This window comes from Ceratotherium simum, chromosome 11, assembly GCF_057802395.1.
Source record: "Ceratotherium simum simum isolate JZ-2026a chromosome 11, ASM5780239v1, whole genome shotgun sequence".
Classification (NCBI taxonomy): domain Eukaryota; kingdom Metazoa; phylum Chordata; class Mammalia; order Perissodactyla; family Rhinocerotidae; genus Ceratotherium; species Ceratotherium simum.
The window spans coordinates 29,544,133-29,565,619 of NC_141910.1; the positions used below are offsets into that span (position 1 = coordinate 29,544,133).

Consider the following 21,487-nt stretch of genomic DNA (forward strand, 5'->3'; position numbering starts at 1 on the left):
ATCTAAATTGTTTTTAAAAAATAGAGTTTTAAGATCTAATTATTAACTTCCACTGTTGTGAATTTCTGGGATCTTGCTTTGTTTGTAGTATATTTCCCAGTTACCTATTTTCACTTGCTACCAGCTGAACAATCTAACAGACCTTTTACCTTATTATCAGAAAGCACATTTGGCATGAAAAGAAAGGTGCCCTTTGCTAGATTTGCTTCTTTTGTGGTTAAGAAGGGTGAAATGCCCTGCTCTGAATACATGAAGACCTTAGATTCTCAAGTCACTGTATTGGGTGATCTAATTATGAAAACAAGTGAAGCATTTTATCCACCAATATAGTGGAGACATTTGGTGAAGGTCTAAAGTTATTAATTACTATTTCTACTTTACACTTATTTACCAAAACGTTGCATATCTCCTCAACATTTAATAAAATCACTTTTTAAAATCCTAAAGTTACAATTCCTAAGAATGCTTAAGGGAAAAGGTCAAGGATTTGTGTTCACTTCAAATGAGCACAGGCTGTAGAAAATGCACAGTGCTCATACTGCAGTCTCTTTGAAGGGCATACAGTGCAGGAGAAAAGTAACTTAGACATCCAGTAACTGACAACCTGTAACCCCCTCAGGGATGTCTTCTGAGCGATGGCCTCCTTGATATGGCACGTCTGCATGATCCCTCGTGCTATGCTACTGCTCAATACTTTCATTGACTTATTGCTGGAAATGTGATTTCTACTTTGTTGTGGTACCCAGAAGGAAAAAGCTAACTGCTGAATTAGCTTCTGAGATCTGAGAGAGATTTGGATGAAACTAGGACACATATGGAATTAAATACACCTATAAACAGATAATCATTTTCCATCTATAAAATAACAAAAAAAAAGTATCACTTAAAGAGAAAAGCTGCTTTACCTCAGAAAAAACATAAGATCTGAATTATGTGAAATTTGAGTCTATAATTTAGGCTTTACAGTGTGATAGATAAGGATTAATTAAAAAAAAAAAACTTCCTTTCTTTTTCCTCTTCTTTTTTTTTCTTGCTAAAACATTTCAGCAGAATATTATATAAGTCTTGAAATGAAATAATAAATCACTACATAACCAGACGAAATCACATGCCTGTCCTTAGGAAAACAATAAATGGATTTTCAAACCTCCGATTTGTTGCCCCATTAAAGCAGATATGCCTCTTGGTTACAGACAGCCTTGGGAGGAGGAGATGCAGTTGATGGTCAACTGGCACCTTCACTCAGTATTCCCTGCTGAAGCAGAAGGCATCTTGGGGGTGCTTAATCTCCCAGAACAGGTGCCTGTGAGCAAGATGACTCTTAAATCTCCCAGATATCAGGAAGTGCTTTGCCCAAGTACGTGGGAATGTAGCCCTAATTAGGTGACACCTTCCTGTTGCCTCCACATTTTCATTCTTACTCATTGTTCTAGCAATCTGGGTTCTGCCCTTGCACTACCGGAATGAAAATGCTCTTCCCTTGACTTCTTTTGAGTCCCAATCCTAGTCCCTCTCTTCGTTGGAGTTCGTTGGAAGGGTCACAGCAGACCCTTCCACCAGCCCCTCACTCTCAGCCCACCAAAACACACACAGATACAGGCGTTTGCTCCTCCCTTGCTTTCCAAGTCCCTTCCTGTCTTTCTGCTCCTTCTCAAGCCCCTTTGTGCTCCTTTTCCTCTCCTCATAATTTAAAGGTAAGGGCGTATCCCAGGGTTCTATCTTAAACCCCCGTCCTTATCACTTCACGTGCTCTCCTTTGATCTCACACATATGGCAATCACCATGAGTGCCTCCTGACAGGCACTCAATATCTGTGAGATGAATCTCACCCTCATCCATTCTGGCAGCCATCCATACAAGAGACTATCTAATCTGGATCTTCATCCAGCTACCTTCTCTGACCACCATCCCTCTCCCATGAATGGGTTAGAGACTATGACTCCAGCTAAACATTTTTCACAATGGCTTTCTTATTTAAGGTAATTGTGGCTCTCTCTGTCTCTCCATCCTGGTATATGGTCTCTACGTAGCAGAAAGAGCATTGCTTTGGAGTCAGATAGAAATGGGCTCAAAGTTGGGTCAATTACTAGCTATATGAATATACCTTTGAATTTTTGCAGGATTATAGGGAAAAATGTATATATGTAAAATATTTATATATATACGTTAAAAAAAAAACTTACTCAGGGCCTAGTCAGGTTTCTTTTTCTTTAACTCATTTTGCAAAGCTCTTTACATCCTTTATTTAATTGAATTCTCACAATAACCTACCAGTAGGTCTAGAGCAAGAAGGTGGGGCTGACTGGGTAACAACTAATAAGGGGTCGAATCAGATTCAAACCTACATCTGACTGGCTCTGAAGCTCTAGCTCTTTCTACCACATAAAGTGCCTCCAGGACACAGGACACAGAGGGACCGATAGGCTGCGTGGGTGGAGTGGGGAGACACACAAATGTAAAATTATAGCATAATGTGAGAAGTGTTATAAGAGAGGTATGGAGAAAAAGCTGTGGGGGAACTGAGGAAAGAGACATTGATTCTGCCTCAAGAAATCAGGGGGTGCTTCACAGAGACGATGCACTGGAGCAGCCTCATGGATAACATGAATATGCCTCGCAGACAGACCAGGCAGGGCATTCTAAACAGCAGGGCCATGTGCAGTAAGAGAGAGACGAGATCGTTTGAGTCACTGCAAGGAGCATGGTGTGATGGGAGCAAAAGCGGGGGAGGGGGAGGAACAGAGTTGTGGTAGGAGATGACGGCAAAAAGGTAGGGTGGGGCCATTCCAGAGGCAATAGAGCCAGCAGGAGTTTTCAAGTAGGGCGGGCACAGATCAGCTCTGTACTGTCAAAGGCTAATCCCAGTGCTAGCACAGTGCAGGGATTCCAGAGCCCAGACGACTCGGGAACAGTTTTTTAATGACTTAGTTTGTCCCATTATTGTGAATGTTAACTTGGATCATTTGGTTAAGGTGGTGTCTGCCAGGTTTCTCCACTGTAGTTGTTGTCTTTTGTAATTAGTAACCACCTTTTGGTGAAGTGCTATGTAAATATCACGTTCCTCTATAAACTTTCATCATTGATTATAACATCCATTGATTTTCTAACTCCATCACTCCAACTGTATTTAATATGGACGTTCTACTCAAGAAAGGGCTTTCTCTTCTCCCCATTAGTTATTTATATCACTATAGATGCATGGATTTTTATTATTCGGTGGGTTATATTCATGCTGAAATATCCCAGACGTGGTCAGTGGAAGTCCCTTCAAGCTGGCTCTTGTGTCATTTTAACATCTCCCCTTGTTCTCTGAACACTGCTGACTTTCTAGCACAGGAAGATTCCAGACTCATTTTGCGTTTTCCCTGCTCCAGGCCTGGAATCAGCTTTTTTTGTAAGGAGTTCTGATCCTTGTTTGTGGAGAATGGTATTTAGAAACCAAGTTCTGGGTGCTAGATGTGTTCCTGCTATTGATGTGTCACTTCTTGTTGGTCCTCTCAATGGACAGACAAATTGTGTATGTGTGTGTACGCATTTATATTCACCTATATTGCTATGGGAAATTTCTTCAAAATACAGATTTTAAGGACTAATAGCCAGACCTACTGAACCAGAATCTTTAGACGTGGTCTCATAAATCTGTATTTTTTTAAAGTTTGGCCAGGTTTTCAGACAGAGGATTGACTAGGGGAGTGACAGAGGCAGGAAGGAGGCTGCTATAACTGTCCAGACAAAAGTTAACAGGAGTGTGAACTAGGGCGGAAGCAGCAAGACAGAGAGGACATGATCAATTGCACTTGGGGCTGACTGGATAATGGAGATGAGGGAGGGAAGGAGTGACAGGCACTCAATGCTTCCTGCTTGGATAACTGTCATCGCTGCAGCCTGCATGCTGTCATTTACACAGTAAGCACTGAACACATGTTTATTTAATTGAACTTCTTCTCACTTCTCTCTTATAGATTATATAAAAATCCAAGTGACATTCTAGGAAGAAAACAATTATAAAACATTCTAGAATTTACATCTCTTCCATTACATTTTATCATATGGACTAAAAGCTGAATGTTAAAGCAAGAAGGATGATTTGTGAATCCATTGTCAGCAGGCCAGGATCTCACACAAACATGGCTTGGCTAAAGTGATTGTGTTCAGGTCTACTATGCAGAATAATAGACCTGGAAGGCTTTTTACCAAGAAGCAGTGTCTGTAACAATATCTCTCACTGTACAAAAAAAAAAAGAGCTTAAGTCTGCTACCGATAGAAGTCATTAGGCTGAGATAACTGCTTACTATCACTGCAGCATAAAACTAAGTGGAGCATGAGCAAAATATATAAAGGAGATGTAAGAGGAAAAGTAAAGCTAAAAGGAAATGACCCTTGGAATTCTAACTACTATAACAGAAAGTTTAAAACCCAGATAAAATATAATCCAGAGAAAAATAATCATTCCCTGTTTTTGTAGGAAAAGCAATACATCTCTGTAGGAAAAGCATACCTTCTCATTGCTAAATCCACAGGGCCCTTTTCCAGACTTACCTTGTTATACTCTATCGATACTATTGAGGGTCTCGTTAACACCCTCTCTGCTCCTGGCCTCCAGGGCCCTCCACTTCCCTGGTGTTCCTCTTACCCCTGTGACTTTTCCCATGTTTCACAAGCACTTCTTTCTCTCCTGATCTCCTATGAGTTGATCTTCCTTAAAATCCTGACCCTGGCCTCTTCTCTTTCCTCCATATGCTCTCTGGGTTATCTCATCCACTCCTACATGCTCACTGCAACTCCCACGGCTCTCCTGAGCAAGAAACTCATACATATGTATAATCACCTCTTAGATGTCCCACAGACACTTCAATCTAAATATGTTCAAAGCTGAACTCATCACCCCCTGACCTTGAACCTGTTCCTCATTCCATTTCAGTGAATGATAACCACCATCCAAGCAGCTGACTATGCCAGAAACTTGGCCCTTACCTTACACCTTCCTTCTCTTCCACCACCTATATCTAATCGATCACCAGGAATCTAGAATCTCCAGAATATATTCATTGCTTTCCTTGCATACTACCATAATGATCTCACACCCTAGATTATTTCAGGTGCCTCCAGACTTTCTCTCCAACAATCATTTATCCACTCTGCAGCCAGAGTGACCGGCACTGAGCCTAAATCTAATGATGCTCCTTCCTCTCCTCCAGAAAGACTTCTCTGACCACCACCCCTCCCATGAATGGGTTAGGTGTACATCCTGAGGGTAACGAACTCTCATAGAACTGAACACACCATATCCAGCTGCTCAATTTATTTATGAATATTGCCCTCACGGTTACAAGTTCCTTGAGAGGAGATGCATATTGGTCACTGTTGGGTCCCCAGTACCTAGCACAGTGTATGACACATAGTAGACACTCAAGAAATCTTTGTTGTAAGTCATTATTGTTCCTCTAAGCCAGGGGTTCTCAACCTGGAGTCCATGTATCCCTTAATAGAATTCAGGAGGGTTTATGTCCTTAGATGGACTAAAAAATTCCTAAAAATATTTATTTTCACTAACGTGTAACAGACTTTAGTTATTTCCTATCATTCAGAATGTAGGCAACAAACCATAGTAGTATTAGCAGTACCCAGGACCTTGAGACAAATATGATCACAGATATTTTCATATCACATTACAGTTCTCACAGACCTCTCAAAGGTCATGTATACTCATCACTACCTTGAAATCATGGTAATTATTAAAACTGCTAGAACTTTCAATTGTATGAGTTAAAGAAGCACACATAATATATCACAACATATTAAAAATATTTTTATAACTATATTTCAAAATAATTTTCTTTGTAATCCTATTTATGTATTTTATATTATGCATTCGGAAACATTATTCTGTGATAGTGGGAGTATAAACTGATGGATCCCCTTTGGAAAACCGTATGGCAGTGCCTAGCAAAACTCATCATATGTGCACTCCATACCCCAGAAACACCACTCCTACATGCAACTGTGTATATATGTTCACTTGTACTAGAATGCTGATAGCAGCCAAAAGAAACTAGAAGCCACCCAAATGCCCATCTACAGTAGAATGGATAAATGAATTATGGTATTTCTACACAATGAAAAATATGGGACTGAAAATAAACATGTGAAACACAGATGAATCTCAGAAACATAATACCGATTGAAAGAAGCCAGACACAAAAGAATGCATGATGTACCACTTCTTTTTAAAGTAAAACATTAGCCAAAACTAATCTACACTGTTAAAAGTCAGGACAGAGGTTACCTTTGCAGTGGGGGTTGTGACTGGAAGGGGGCACAAGGGGGTCTCTGTGGTGCTGGTAATGTTTTATTTATTATTGTGGGTGAAGGTCAAAGGTGGGTGTGGTTTGTGCAAATTGATCCAGCTGTGCACCATGACATGCGCACTTTTCTGTGTCTATGTTATGTTTCAATAAAAGAGGAAAACAGAACAAACAAACCTATTATTCTGAGATGGGATCCATAGGCTTCACAGTCTGTCAAAGAGGGTCCAAAAAAGAAGTCCTGTTCTAAGCAGAAATTCCAAGGAGGTTATCTTAAAACAAACAAAAGTCAACATATACAAGTCATTCATTTATTCATTCAACAAATACTTTTTAAGCATCTTCTACATACCAGGCACCATTCTGGGTACTGCAGGCAGGACAGTGAACAAAACAGCCCTGCTCAAATAGAGCTTATATTCTAATGAAGAGAGACAATAAGGATCAAAATAGATATGAGCTAAGGAGAACAACAAAACAGGGATGGGTAATAAGGAATATGTTAGGGAGGGGTTTGAATTGTAAATAGAGTAATTGGGGAAGGCCTCACTGAGGCCTTGACATTGAGTCAATATCTGTCACCGAGAAGATGACATTGAGTAGGGACCTAAGGGAAGTGAGTAAAGTCATGTGGATATCTGCGGGAAGAAGGAGCCAGACAGAGGGAACAGCAAGTGCAAAGGACCTGGGGCAGAAGAGTGCCTAAGTATTCAAGCAGCAGCTAGGAGGCCTGTGTGGCTAGAGCAGAGAAAGGGATAGGGAGAAAATAGATTAGATCACAGAGGTAGCAGAAGGCCAAATCCCCATAGAGGTCCCATTATAAGGACTTTGGCTTTTACTCTGAGAGAAGAAAACTGACATGACCTGAATTAACATTGCAACAAGATCAACTGGCTGCTGTGTTGAGAACAGAATGGAAGGGCAAGGATGGAAGCAGAGAGGAGGCAGTGGGTAAGAGGTCTTAGGGAAAGAGCATGGAATGAAAAGAGAACAAATGTCGTGAGGAACACAAACACATACACACACACAAACACACACAGACACGTTATTATTGTTGTTGTTGTTACTGTTGCTGCTGTTGTTACTGAACCACTTGAGAGCAATTTGCAGCCTTCGTGACTCTTCACTCCTAAATATTCCAGCTCATATCTCCTAAGACAAGTACTTTCTCTTACATAACTGCACTATTAAAATCAAATTCAGAATATTTAACATTGATACATGCTATCACCTAATATATAGTCCCATATTCAAATTTCACCAACTGTCCCAATATTGTCATTTATAACAATTCCTCCCCACCCCAATCCAGAATCACACGTTACATTTAGACACATCTTTTTAGTCTCCTTTAATCTGGAATGGTTTCTCAATCTCTTTTGTCTTTTATGAGAATGACATTTTTTTGCGAAGTACAGGTCAGTTGTATTGTAGAACGTCCCTCAATTTGTATTGGTTTGTTTCCTCATGATTAGCTTCAGGTCATGCATTTTTGACAGGAAAACCTGATTAGCGATGTTAAAGAGCCCCTATACGTAAAAGGTGGGCGAGGGAGAGGAGACAAAGGGCAGGCAGGGAGGTAAGAGAACCCGTGGACTACACCCTTAGCACTGGAGGTCACTGGAGCTGCTCCAGAGAATGATTCTGGTGGCTTGTGAGAGTAGAAACCAGTTCATTATGTGGAGGAGGGAATGAGAGATAAGAAAATGGAAGCAGTCAATGGAACTCAGAATCTCAGCACTTTCATGTAGAAAGGACTTTAGAAGGCTCTTTCCTCATTTTTAGATGAGGAAACTGAGGCCCATGTTAAGTTAAGTACCACGCCGAATGTCTGGTTAGAGACAGAGCCAAATGCAGTGTTAAATCCCACAGACCCATACCCCTTGTACAATGCCATACTCCCTTCCTGAGAAGTTTGACATTGAAGAAAACAAGTATGGGGAGGAATCTCAAAGAAAAGGGTAATATGAATAAAGCGGAAATCCTCCGTCTTCAATGATCTTCCTAAAATGTAAATTGGCCTTGTCTCACCCTGTTGAAATCCTCTCACTGGTCCCCATAACTTGTGGGATGAGCTGTAAACCCCTCAGTGACCTAGCCCCAGTCCACTTACGCAGCTTCATCTCCCTCAATATCCTCCTCACTCCAGCAATACTGAACCACCTACTCTCTCCTCAGAAGACCCTGCTTTTAAGCCCCTGAGCCTTTGCACAAGCTATTCCCTCCCTGGTGTTGCCTCCTTCCCCTATTCTCTTCCCATCTGCCTGCCAAACTGCTCTTCATCTTTCAAAAGTCCCTTTGTCCATGAGGCCTGCCCTTGAACGCCTACTTCTGTATCTTTGGGTGAAACTCTTCTGGGCCAGGAAAGACTTAAATTCATTTAGAGCCAGCAGGTGTTACCTTACAATCTCTGCAGACATCCCTCTCACAAACGTTCCATCATATTGTCAAAAGTTGCTTAAAAGACCCCCATGTTTCGTAAATCTAAAGGGATACAAATCAAGATTTTCCTTATAATACAGTCAAAATTTCTCAAGTCATTCAAAAAGAGTGTTTTAACATCTAGGAATGTATATCAATAGAAAAACATTATGTCTTCAATGGCTGTATTTTCCATCTAGACCAGGAAAGCAGCAGATGGAAGAAGGCAAATAGAATTTGGTGTGTGACTTACGAACAATGCAGTAATTGGTCATTATGGCCATTCAAGTTTTTTTAAAAAAAAAAAAAAAGAAGATTCTGAATCTTGTATTTAAGTGCCAGCTGATAATATACTTTCAGGATTTTCTCCTCACAAAGTATGTATAGAGTGAGTGCTATAGAAATCTTATCCCCATTTCACACCTTGCTCCTTACAAATAATTTGAGATATGAAGAACTAACAACAAATAAAAATATATTAAACACTTACTATGCCCACAACAGGTGCTAGGCACAGGACACACACGGAACTCAGATCAGGTGGAAAGATGGGTGAGTCAACAAACGCAACACAATATAAGGACACCAGAAGAGAGGTACTTACATGGTGGCCGAGATGCACAGAGAAAGAAGGGCCTAAAATAGTCTTGAACTGTCAGGTAAGGCTTCAGGGGGAGATGACACTGCTTTGAGAATGAAGGAAGAAAAAGACTGCACGGAGAAGTGAGGGGTTGTTTCAGGCAGCCAAATAGCATGTGCAAGGATGAGGCTACACAAAATAGGATGCTGAGTTCAGGGAACTGCAAGGAGTTTGTTGTCACTGGAGGATGTTAGAAGGACACTGAGAGACATCAGGCTGGAGGAGGAGCCAGGGACCAGATCATAATAGGCCTCAGAGACCATGCTGAAGGAGCTTGAACCTTATCCTGTAGGCAATGGGGAACCTTAGATACATTTTAAGTCTGGCTTTAGGAAGATTTGTTTTCAATACCTTTTAGATGGCCAAGCTCACTAAATCATCCAGGAGTTCACTCGTGCAAACTTTTCACTCACAGCCATGGCTGGTGCTCAGCAGGTATGCGCCAGTATCTGCGCCAGGTACAGGATGGAAATATTCTTCACTACCTCGTAAATAGCTGCTGCCCCTGAGCCCCACCAACATCACCTTGGCAGGCTGTGCCAGCCCCAGGAAGCCTCCTGTGAGTGCCATTAGGCCATCTCCCTGGTGCCTGCTAGCATCAACCTCCATTCCCATATGCTCCCCTCTGCCCTCCACCCCTAACACCAGACCCCAGCACTGGCACCCCAGTAGGCAAATGGTTGATGTCCACCTAGCCTTCTATGGCTGTGGTCACCAGTCATCAGCCAGCCTTCCCCAGAGACACCCTGCCATGGCCTTTTAAGAGAACTGAATATTCCATGATGTATTGTATCACCAACATTTTGTATTTAAGCCCTCTTAATATCCCTTTCCTTATCTTTTCTTGCCCTCAACTCAGTATTTCTCATCGTCTTGCCCTTTTCTCTCCATCAAGAAATCACTTGCCTCCTCCTCTTCTAATCCACTTCCTGTATAGAGTTGTCATTCCTTCCTTCTCAGCCCGTACCTCCCTTATTAGATAATCCTCCTTAAAGGGGAAGTCCTTTGAAACATGGTCCCACCCTCCAGGCTACAGCTGATTGGACTGGGCGGACATCCTGACCCACGCTAAGTCAATTAGATTCTCTTTTCTGGAAATTTGGAATTAAGACTCAAAAGATCAATTCAATTGGTTTTATAGGACCAAGCTAGACAGTCATGTGTGCTGACGGGCCAAGTCAGATATTTTTGGCGGGGGGCTGGGTGGCTATGTGCAAAATGGATCATGGAGTTAAGAAGCCAGTCTGCAGTCAGAGAAACTCAAAGCATAAATTATCCAGAGAGAAGCAGAGATATGAATCCCTGTGATGCATGGGAACGCCTTCGAGAAAAATAGGCAAAGACTAGCTGCCAATAACCATGCAGTGCCTGAGAGGCCAGCCATACTCCCTGTAATTAAGTTCCAAAAGATTCTCTTGCAACCTTATGATCCCCTCCCTTAATCGTGTTTCTTTGAAAAATTTTCAGTTTCTTGCAACTAATAATCTCTTATTTAGAAGGCATCCCGTCACTTGCGGATCTTGTTTTATTCTTACTCATAAAATTAATTTACAATGAACATAGAAAAATGTTGTAATGACATTATTAAACAGCAGTTAAACTGAACAAGAATCGTTGTGCCTTAAATTAATTCTCAATAGCCTTAGAATAATTCTCTGACCAGCCTATTTATGTACTACCAATCCAGAGAAAGCTTCTTTCATCTCAGGGAAGTAGAGCTGGCCTGCCCTCCTCCCCTTCATGCTGATGGAAAAGAGAGGAGCAAAGAACTAGTGGGCAATCTGGAATCCAACTTCTGAGTTGGGGCCATCCGGGCACCTGCCTCCCACTAGGGGAAGAAAGAAATGAACCGATAAAGGAGTAGAGGTCAAGGGGCACCCTCTCTGACCACTCCCTCGGCTTTCCATACCACCTCCACGCCCTCAGCAGCCTCAACAGATCTGTCTCCAGCAGCAAGGCTCAAGGCTGTAAATTTATTTTTAAAAAGCAAGAATCTTTGGGAGTAAACAAAGCCAATGCACAGACTGTTGCTGGTCCCTAAAACAGCAGTTACTAAATAGTGCACTGGCTCCTCAAAGTATAAATGGTGATATTCGTTAAATATATAGAAATCTATATATACTTCATAGGATCTAACAGCATCTTTACAAATACAGGGGAGCAACCAAAGCCTCGGATTTCTATTACTCCTAGGTTAATCGTTTCAATGATTGTTTCAGTTTCTGGATCCCCAGATGTTCAGTATCTTCTGTGTGAGACGAATGGACCCTCTGCTAGGGGTATTCAAAGGCTGTAGACATACAAGACAATTAATGGGAAAGGAATAGTCTTTTCCACAAATGGCATTGGCACAACTGGATATCCACAGGCAAAAGAACGAAGTTGGACCTTCTACCTCACATCATATATAAAAATTAACTCAAAATGGATCATCAGCCTAAATGTCAGAGCTAAAACTATAAAGCTGTTAGTAGATAAAATAGGAATAAATCTTCGTGACCTTGGAGTGGGCAATGGTTTTCTAGATATAACACCAAAAGTATAAGTAAAAAAGAAAAAAAACAAATTGGACATCATCAAAATCTAAATCTTTTGTACTTCAAAGGACACCATCAAGAAAACGAAAACACAACTCATTGAATGAGAGAAAATATTTGCAAATAATATGTCAGATAAGGGACATATATTCAGAATACATAAAGAACTCTTACAACCCAACAATAAAAAGACAAACCAATTAAAAACTGGGCAAAGGATTTGAATAAATAAATAAATAAAAATGATAATAAATAAAATAAAATTATATTTTCTCCAAAGAAGATATACAAATGGCCAATAAATTTATGAAAAGATGATCAATATTATTAGTCCTTAGGGAAATGCAAATTAAAACCACAATGAGTACCACTTCACAGCCAGAAGACAGCTATAATCAAGAAGACAATAAGAAGCGTTGGCAAAGAAGTGGAGGAATTGGAACTCTCATGCATTGCTGATGGGATTGTAAAATGGTCTGGCTGCCTTGGAAAACAATTTGGCAGTACCTCAAAAAGTTCACATAGAGTTACCATATGATTCAGCAATTCCACTCCTAGGTATTTACGCAAGAGACTAGAAAACATACGTTTACACAAAGGCTGTGGACACACTCTTCCACTGCCCACAGGGACAGGCTCGCCATCTCCTTAACTTGTTCCAGCCAGTGTTTGCTTGGTTCTTTCTGGAGAAGAAAGAACACTGGGCTAGGTGCCAACTTAGTTTAAAAAACTGATACTGTTAATTTAAGAATTTAATAAATATATGGATCATATATACATATATATTATTAAGTCTATTTCACTAGCTGGCAATATCTTTTGGGGTAAAAAACTCACTGGTCTATTGAGCTCTGAAACATACCAATGAGGTCCCTAAAATCTTGTGTGTAAAGAGTGGCCTGTGGACCAGTAGCATTGGCATTACTTGGGAGCTAGTTAGAAATGTAGAATGTTAGGCCCCACACCAGACTTATTGACTGGGAATCTGGATTTTAGCAAGTGCTCAGGTGACTCCTATGCATAATGATATTTGAGAAGAAGTGTTTGCTCTCAAACATTTTAATTACATTTAAGATCAATCCACATATGACAAACTCAAGTAAAACCTACAAGAGGAGACTGACTGCTGAAGATGTGTAGTTGGCTGGCTAAAAGATGGCTTTCCGTGTGAGTCCAGTTTACTGGGGGAAGAATCAGTCCCAGAAGCAGAGCCAGAAAGTCAGCCTTCCCAGCAGCTTCCTTTTTCTTGTTTAGTGGCAAAAATGTCACCTACGTTGCAAAGGTGTTCAGATCCACATCCGTGTGGGTAGAAGAGGCCCTAGGACAGCCCTGCTTAGAGATGCTGCCATGGAACAGCTTTTCACTTACCACAGTACAATCTACATTCCAATTGACCACTGGTGGTGGGGCCAATATCATTCTTTATAAGAGAGCATACTCCAGTGCAATGTTTTTCAAGCAATGACCCATTATATAGTAACCATATTTTCTAAATAAAAACATGGTCATATATTCTGAATTAAAAATACAGACCCAAGATATGCCAAGAACAAATGTACCTATGACAATAACTGAATGGAATATTTGTGACTGTCCTGGGATATCTAGGACATACGGTGTCAAAACCCATGAAGCATTAATGACCTGGATGAGAATTACAATGACCTTGGTCCTTCTCTGGGTATCTATACCAGAATTCTGGGCATACCAAGTTCTTTCCCACCCTGGTGCCTTTGCATGTAACCTCTCCTCTGCCATCACATCTTCACTTATCTGCCCCTTCTCATACTTCAGGTGTCAGGTTAAATGCCATTTCCTTAGAGAGCTGCTCTGGAAACCTTATCTAAGGCAGTTCCCATACCCCCACCCAACCCAGTTCCTGTCTATGATCATTCTCTTCTTAGTATATATCAATACCTACATTCACCTTGTTTTCTTGTTCATTCATTGTTGGCCTCCCCCACCAGAATGGGGGGCAAGAATCTGGTCATGTTCACCCCCCGCACCTGGTACGTTCTAGATGTGAAATGAGTTTTTGATGAATAAACAAATGAGAAAGAATAAAAGGTACCCGATTTAGAGAATAAATAAATCTTAATAGAAATCACCAGACAAATAGACTATAGCTTATTAATAAGAATAACAATAATAAGATCATTTATTAACAGACCATAAGCTTCCATCAAAGCCTTTCACTTCATGCTCTTGTCAATAAACAGAGTAAGCGAGATCCAATGAACAGGGTGGTACCTCTGAGTGACTTTGCTTAAATCTCTTTTCCTCTCAGAGCCTTATCTGTAAAATGAGAGGACTATCTCTCAGAGTTGGGGGAGAGGGGAATTCAATGAGATGACATATCTATATAATGTGTCTGGTACAGAGCAGGCACTCAACTCAATATGGGCTTGATTCTTTATAGTTACCCCCATGTTTTCCTTATTCAAACTGGTCAAGGGACTGAAGAATATGCAATCCTATCTCCAGGCCTTCATGCGCACCCATTTACCCAACACTCCAGGACCAACCACAGCTGTTAGACCTCTCTCTTCAAATTCAACAAGTTCAACTGTATTTGCAGCACCAGATTATTTTAGCCATGTCATAAGTGAGACTTAAAAAAAATTTTTTTTAATATATCTAGTAGATGACTGTTTCAAAGCTGGTGATGTTCCTACAGTGAACTTGAACATGGTTCCATTTCTAGACTGGGTTCTAGCAATCTGCTTCAAATACTCTTGAATAAAGCACAGGATTGATAAACAGAGCAACAAGCTCACTAAGTTCTGGTTAGAAACAATGCACAGCGGTAGGGACCACAGTGACTGAGAAAAATAAAAGAGTCTGTAAAGTGGTGAAGCAATAACTTTGGGCTTCGGAATCAGACCAACTTGGGTTCCAATACCCATTCTACAATGTGCTAAATAGTGACCATGGGCAAGATCCTTAACCTCTCTGTGCCTTGGTTACCTCACCAGTAAACTGCGACTAACAACAGTACCAACGTCATGGGGTTGTTGAGAGGATGGACAAGATAAATCTGTACACACACTTAGCACTGAGTCTGTACTCTGCTTATTAAATTCATTCTCAGCCTCAAGCATCTTATATACATTTACAAATGAAAATATTCAGAATGAAAGAATGGCACTAAATGATACATATTAAGTCAGCAGAACTGGTCACAAAAGATGCAAAACTTTAGGATTGCAAGGCATCCCTTTACCTAAAGATGGTAAAAGGTCTCATGGGAGAGGTGAGACAGAAGCAGACTGAGCCATGCAGGATGTGGATACTAACAGGCTTCCTGTGGTGGGCACTTGCCATTTACCAAACACTGTGGGATACCTTGTAGGTAATCTCCACAAGCTATAAGGTAGACACCCTAAACTCCCATTTTATAGATGAGAAGCTGTTTTACTGATGATAGCTCAGACTCACAGAGGTTTAGTAATTTCCCCGAGTCACCCAACTGGTGGCAAATCTAGGCTCAAAATCAGGTCTGTCAGACACTAAAGTCTACAGTCCCACCACTATGCCATAGGTAGGGAGGAGGTATAGGGGGAGAAGGGTGAACGGGGAGATAAGTCATTCCAGTATGAGGCAGGAAAGAACAGAGTAATCTTATTATATGGCAAGTGGGAAGCAAACAATTTATGATTTTTTCAAGAAAAAGAAAATAAAGGTAGAAAGGTAGGTTGGGGCCAGAGAGAATGGAAAGCTAAGGATTTTGAACTTCAGCCTGTGGGCAATGAGGAAGCATTGTCTTGTTTTGGTGCATGTGTATGTTTTCAATTCAACACTACTACAACTACCACTGCTAAGAGCATTTATTGAGCACCAACTAAGGGCCAGGCCCCACACTAAACCATTTGCATACATTATTTCTAATAGTTACAATTCTGCAATTTAGGTAGTGTTACCCCCATTTCACAAATAAACAAGGCCCCTAGAGGTCAAGCCACTCACTCAGATGCCTCCAGTAATGGCAGAGTGGGGTTCATAACTGAGTTCATACCTGAGTGTGTGAGGTCAAAGTCAGTGCCCTCTCCCCTAAAAGAGTATTACAGAAAAACCTCCCTTGCAATAGAGAGCCAAAAAATAGGAGAAAAGAAAATGGAGAGAGGGAACTAGTCAGAAAGCAATATAGGGATCCAGAGTAAGGAGATAAATGTCTCAGTTGGAGTCACTGTGAAAATGGAAGGGAAGTGACGGAGTAAATGTGTTCACGACCTTTTCCTTCATTTACTGCATTTCTGTGTCATGATCTGCTACCTGAAGTCGAAACCAAGTTAGTAGTTATTCCAGTCCTTGCTTTCAAGCCCTGATGTGAGTCCTGTTCTTAGCCCAACAGCAAACACTGTTGTAAGTATTCACTTGTCCTGTCACAATGTTATGAGGGCTAAAATACGGCATCATCCTCTAATCTGTTATCTGTGGTGAAGGGCAATCATTCAAGGGAATAAAACTAAGCCTCCACATCTAATAAATGACATTACGCTGCACATATCGACATTAAAAAAAATCTGAGAAACAGAGTCTGTCAAATCAGGAGGACACATGCTGAGCTCCAACGAGCTCCGCCAAATCCTACATTATTATTAAGGTTCATCGTGATCTCATGGTTTGATAAAATGGAGTGCTGTATCAATATTTGTTGGGCTGCTTTCTAGTTAATATTCCAGGGAAAGTAGCACAATAAATAAAGCAGTAGGAAATGTATGCATGATGAATACATCTTTCAAACTAATGCAAAAACTAAGTGGACAATTACTCACATTATCTCATTTGGTGGAATCAAGAGCTAGAAGTTTTAATATTCATGTAATGATTCCAAAAACCCGAAACATTTTTGCACTAACACCTTAGCTATAGTCCTCCTTATTCAACGACCAACTTCAATATTTTCAGTGGAAAATCAGTAGTATAACTGGGATACACAGAAATGAGTTGAAATTCATAAAGATAAAAGACCACAATTTTCTTGTCCACATACACAATTAATACATAAATATTCCCAACATTTTACAATATTAATTTCAAACTTCTGTTTCTGGGAATAAAATTATGAAAGAAATGGCACTTAAGAGTCCCACATACTAAGGATAAAACAAACAGGGTTTGTGCACTGCTTTCACCAGAAAAAGGTATTTACATACATAAGATGAAGCAAAATAACAGCATAAACATTCTAACTTTACAGCTCTTAATTATATCATGATCTGTGGTTTGTGTTTTTTAATCTGTTGAACTTAATTTTATTCCTATGTGCACAGATATACATGGGTATTAAAGAACTCTGCTCACCTATACACACTCAGTCCCAACCAAATATCAGGGAAAATTTAGCAATAAGGTTCTTTCTCTGAAGGCAGGCTTACTACTATGTCACTGTTCAGTATAAAGATACAACTAGCTTAATAAACAGACCAGAAGCCAAATCATCTTTTTTTTCCTTTTCATCAGTTGAGGTTCCCTGCAAACCCAGTTATACAAATAACTTCATTCACCTTTTCTTCAAAACTGAGTGTTTTGTTAACTAAGCCAGATATCATCACATTCCCTGGTCCAGCTGCCTGTCATAACAGCAGTTACTGCAACTCCACCCTTTTCCCACCTTCAGTTTCGACAGGGCATTTAATTTTTTTCCTGTTAGAGAAAAAAGTAAGATTAGGAGTTCAAATCCTCAAAGTAGTTCAGTGAACTGTCATATTAATATTATTTAACCCCAGGGAATTTTCTGTTTAATTGCCACTCTCTCCCTTCCCCCCAAGGACTACATCTTATTTTGATGGTGTAATGGAAAGCACTGCATGAAGAAAGACAGTGCAAAAACATAATGGCTTTAAATTTTTAAACGTATAACCTTTTCACGAGTCACTGTGAACCATTTGCACCTGTGACTTTAATAATCAGCCTGGCAATTAGAGAAGCAAAATCTTCAGGACAGAACTAGGTAAAGATGTCCCAATCACAACCATTACCATATCGGGGAGAGAAGAAAAAAGCTATTTTGTCATAGGTGACATGAAGAAAGTTTTACATGTCAGTTCCACCAAATCTTGAGAACAGTAGAGCTCCTAGTACTTTAAATGTTCACCTTCTAAAAGCCAAGATTTTTTTTAAAAAATATCTTACTGTATTTTCAAATATTAAGTTTTTACTTTCCGTAAAAATTTTTCAACTTTAGGACTCAGGGAAAAAAGGCTCCAGAATAAGCACAACACTAGAAGGGGAAAAAAAGCTAGTCTTTTAAGTCATTCTCCCAACAGAGAAATTAAGACCATTAAAATTACACCACTTAACCATTTATTTCATTATGAAAGGCAAACTTAAGAGCACAAGTGGCAATATTCTGAAAACATGATGGAAGTCGTTCTACATCAATGAACATACAAGTTTGAAAGGTACAAATATGGTCTCTGTCAGTTGTAGTCCATCCTCAGCAAGTCATTTTCCCTGTGGGCTGAGGCTCCCATGTCATGGAAATCTTCCTTAACTGCCAAAGGCTGAAAGGGATTCCCTGTGAACAGCATCTGGACCACACCTTGTTTGGTCACACAAGAAGCTGACAAGGGCTGGAGGAAAATGCGTCTGGTCCAAAGATGAGAAGACAGGGCCAACAATCAAAATATGCCTTTCTACAATTTAATACAGAGGGCCCCTAAAATGGCTATTCATGCAATCGTGTTCTTTAATCAACCCTGGCCATCCGCTACCAGATGTTGGTCATTCTGTGGGCTGGCTGGTAGGATTTTGTGGTCCAGCAGCTGCCAGCCTTTTATAACCTCAGTAACATTGTGCAAGCATCCATTTAGTGTATAAATATGTTTTTTGGCACTAAAACACTGCCAAGTGAAATATTAGAGAACTCCCCACCCACTGCAGAAATTTCCCAGTTTCCAAGTATCTGGGATGAAGATTCCAAATTACCTGTAGCAAAATTTCTTTTAGATTTTTTTTTAAATCCTTTTGCTTGCTAAGGAACCTACTAAGGAGCCTCCCAAAAACGATACCCACAGTTTAGATTATGGGTCCTACATTTACCTAGTTAGGGAAGGAAGAAGTGTTTGATAGTTACCCAAGATCCTTCCACTTGTAGCAGGAATGAACACCAAAAAAGGATCAGGACACTCAACTCCTTAGAGATTTAAAAGGCTTCCAGAGGAATAAAGAGAAAAGAGATCTCTCCCTCCCCACCTGCACCACCCCACACACACACCCTGTTTCTGCCCTAACCTTGAAATCAGCAGCCCGTCTGTAATTCCATGCGGTTCCAGAGAGAATCCTTTATTCCATGGGGTTCCCGGATCTGACCCCAGGAAAGCCCGGTGGGTCATCTTTCTCCCCACCCTTCCAACCTCCACATTCAACTCCTCCCCTTCGCCCCAGACCACCTCCTTACCTGATAATGTCGTCGTTGTGTCCCAAGAAGAATTTTTGGCTGTGCTCACGGGTGTTGTAAACCACCCCGACGCCAGCCACAAAGTAGACCACCTCCTTGCCGGCTGTGTAGTACAGGTTGTTGCGGCACTGGTGACCTCGGTACCCGTACACCCACTCCAGCCGGAGCTGGCAGCTGGGAGCTGTCCGATCCGCCATGATAAGCCGACCCCACTCGCCCCCCGGTGCCCCCGCGCGCGGGTCCGCGGCCCCTGCGCGCCGGGTCTGTCCTCGCCAAGGCTCGGGCTGCGGAGGACCGGCAAGGGCTCAGGGTGCAGCGCCGGGCTCTGATTTCCGCGGCGACGCACAGATACAGCCCAGCGCGCCCGCCGCCACCATCATCCGCCGCCGCCGCCGGAGACGCGCCGCCGATGCGCGGCCGCCAGACCCCGCCGGGCGCCCCGGCTCCCTCTCCCCGGGCGAGGAGTCTTCGGGGGCGCCAGCACCCGCGCGCACGCCTCACTGCACCTGCGGGCTTCGGTCCCCGGGGGAGGTTCTTGGGGGGTTCACCCTGCCTTTTAAATCAGGGTTCTGCATATCCAAACACTGATTACCCAGTTCTCTCCCTGAAGTTTGCAGTGCGCGGGGGAGCTTCGCAGCAGGCAGCGGGATTTATTCTGTGACAGCTTTGATTTGACTGGGAACCCGGGTAAGCTTTGCCATCACCATCCTTGGATCCGAAAGTGACAGTCTATATCCAGGATGCGAGAGCGAGGAAGAAAAAAAACAGATTTTTTGCATAAGTCACCTAGTCCAAGAAAATGATCCCCAAACTAAACTAAGTTTAAAAAAAACATAAAACTGTCAACTACTCCCCCTTTCTCTCTCCAGATTCATCTTCTTAATGATATGAAATATGCCCTAAATGTTGCTGGCTGGTGGTTGCTGATATGACTTGAAAGAACATTTGCTGTTTCCCCATTAAGCCAGGGCGAATAGGCAATGGTCATTTTTTAGATGCTCCAATTAGGTGTCGTGTATGTGTTTAAAATGCATATCTTCCGTGGACCCTCTCTCGGCCGAGAAAACCATAAAGAACTCAGCAGCTCTTACTAATCAGCAACTCCAATTGCAAGCGTCATAAAGATTTTTCTGAATCGGAGGAAATGAGACACTAGTGCACTTGGAGGCAGGAAAGCGCTACCTACAAACGCTGCCAGTCCAAAAGAAATTAAATAATTAACAAGTGGCACAAATCGTGTACCTCTCCCCAGGAAGGTCTGCGCTAACTACGGGGTCCTGCGGGCCAAGGGTCACGCCTCTAGCCCGGCTGGCGGCGGGGGCGCCCGCGGAACCACAGGGGACTGTGAGCCCCACACGCGCGCGCACACACATCCCGGGCATCAGCCGCCGCGGGTCCGAGGAATGCCGGCCCCCAGGGACACCCCAGCCCGCGCGCACTGGCGTCCTACGGGTGTCCTGCACTCCTCCCACACCGGCTCCAGCCTCGCCGCCGAGCATCCCCGCTCTCTCTGCCTCTAACCTCTGCTCGGAGCGGGCGCCGCCAGCACGTCCCGGATCTCGCACAGGCGAGCGAAAGCCTCTGCTTGCCCTCCCCTCCCCGCCTCCCGCACCCGCGGATGGGCTTCGTCACTGGAGCGCGGTGGTAGACAGGTTCTTCCTCCAGCCGGGGCTCCGGGGGCGGGGCCACAGCCGGCTTGCGGGAACCGCGGCGGCTGGTTACTAAGCGAGATCACCGCTCTTGGAAACCGCGACGCCCCAGAGCGTTGGGGCCGCCCCCAGCCTCTCCCCGCCCAGGTCGCCCCTTCCCTCGATGCATCCTGGGAAGTGTAGTCCTCTCGACGCCGGCTGGGGCTGGGAGGGCACGGAGTGTGCGGAGCTAGACCACAAGTCCCAGGATTCCGCGCGGGGGGCGGGGGGAGGGCCGTAGAGAGGCCGTTACTGGCGTGGTTTTGCCTGCGGTTTTCCCGCTGAGCAGAGGAAGGCGAACCCAAGGGGACCGCTTCCCGACGCCGTGTGTTCTCGTTCTCTAGTGACCCAGGCGGCCGACCTGCATGTTTGTGTATCCATGGAGAAGAGCAGTGGAGTTGGAGTAGAGAAAATCTCTATGGCCCACCTCGAGAATTTCTTCTGCGCCAGTCCCTCAGGGTTTCTTTGGTAGCCTGCGTCCTCACCAAACTGT

General features: G+C 42.6%; 1 protein-coding gene across 5 annotated transcripts in view; it reads right to left on the bottom strand.

Annotated features, from left to right (window-relative positions):
• Positions 1 to 21,074, bottom strand: part of EML6 (EMAP like 6) — a 267,083-nt gene extending 246,009 nt beyond the window's left edge. For 4 of the 5 annotated variants that reach the window (XM_087436765.1, XM_087436763.1, XM_087436761.1 and 1 more), the window contains exons 1-2: positions 20,828 to 21,074; positions 19,307 to 20,035 (exon numbers count right to left, since the gene is read on the bottom strand). In XM_087436765.1, coding sequence (XP_087292891.1) covers positions 19,307 to 19,503 — 197 coding nt within the window. In that variant the 5' untranslated portion in view covers positions 19,504 to 20,035; positions 20,828 to 21,074. Of the gene's footprint in view, positions 1 to 19,306; positions 20,103 to 20,827 lie in introns of those variants that run through there. The other variant, XM_087436762.1, reaches the window with a different exon arrangement.
• Between the last annotated feature and the right edge of the window lie 413 nt (positions 21,075 to 21,487).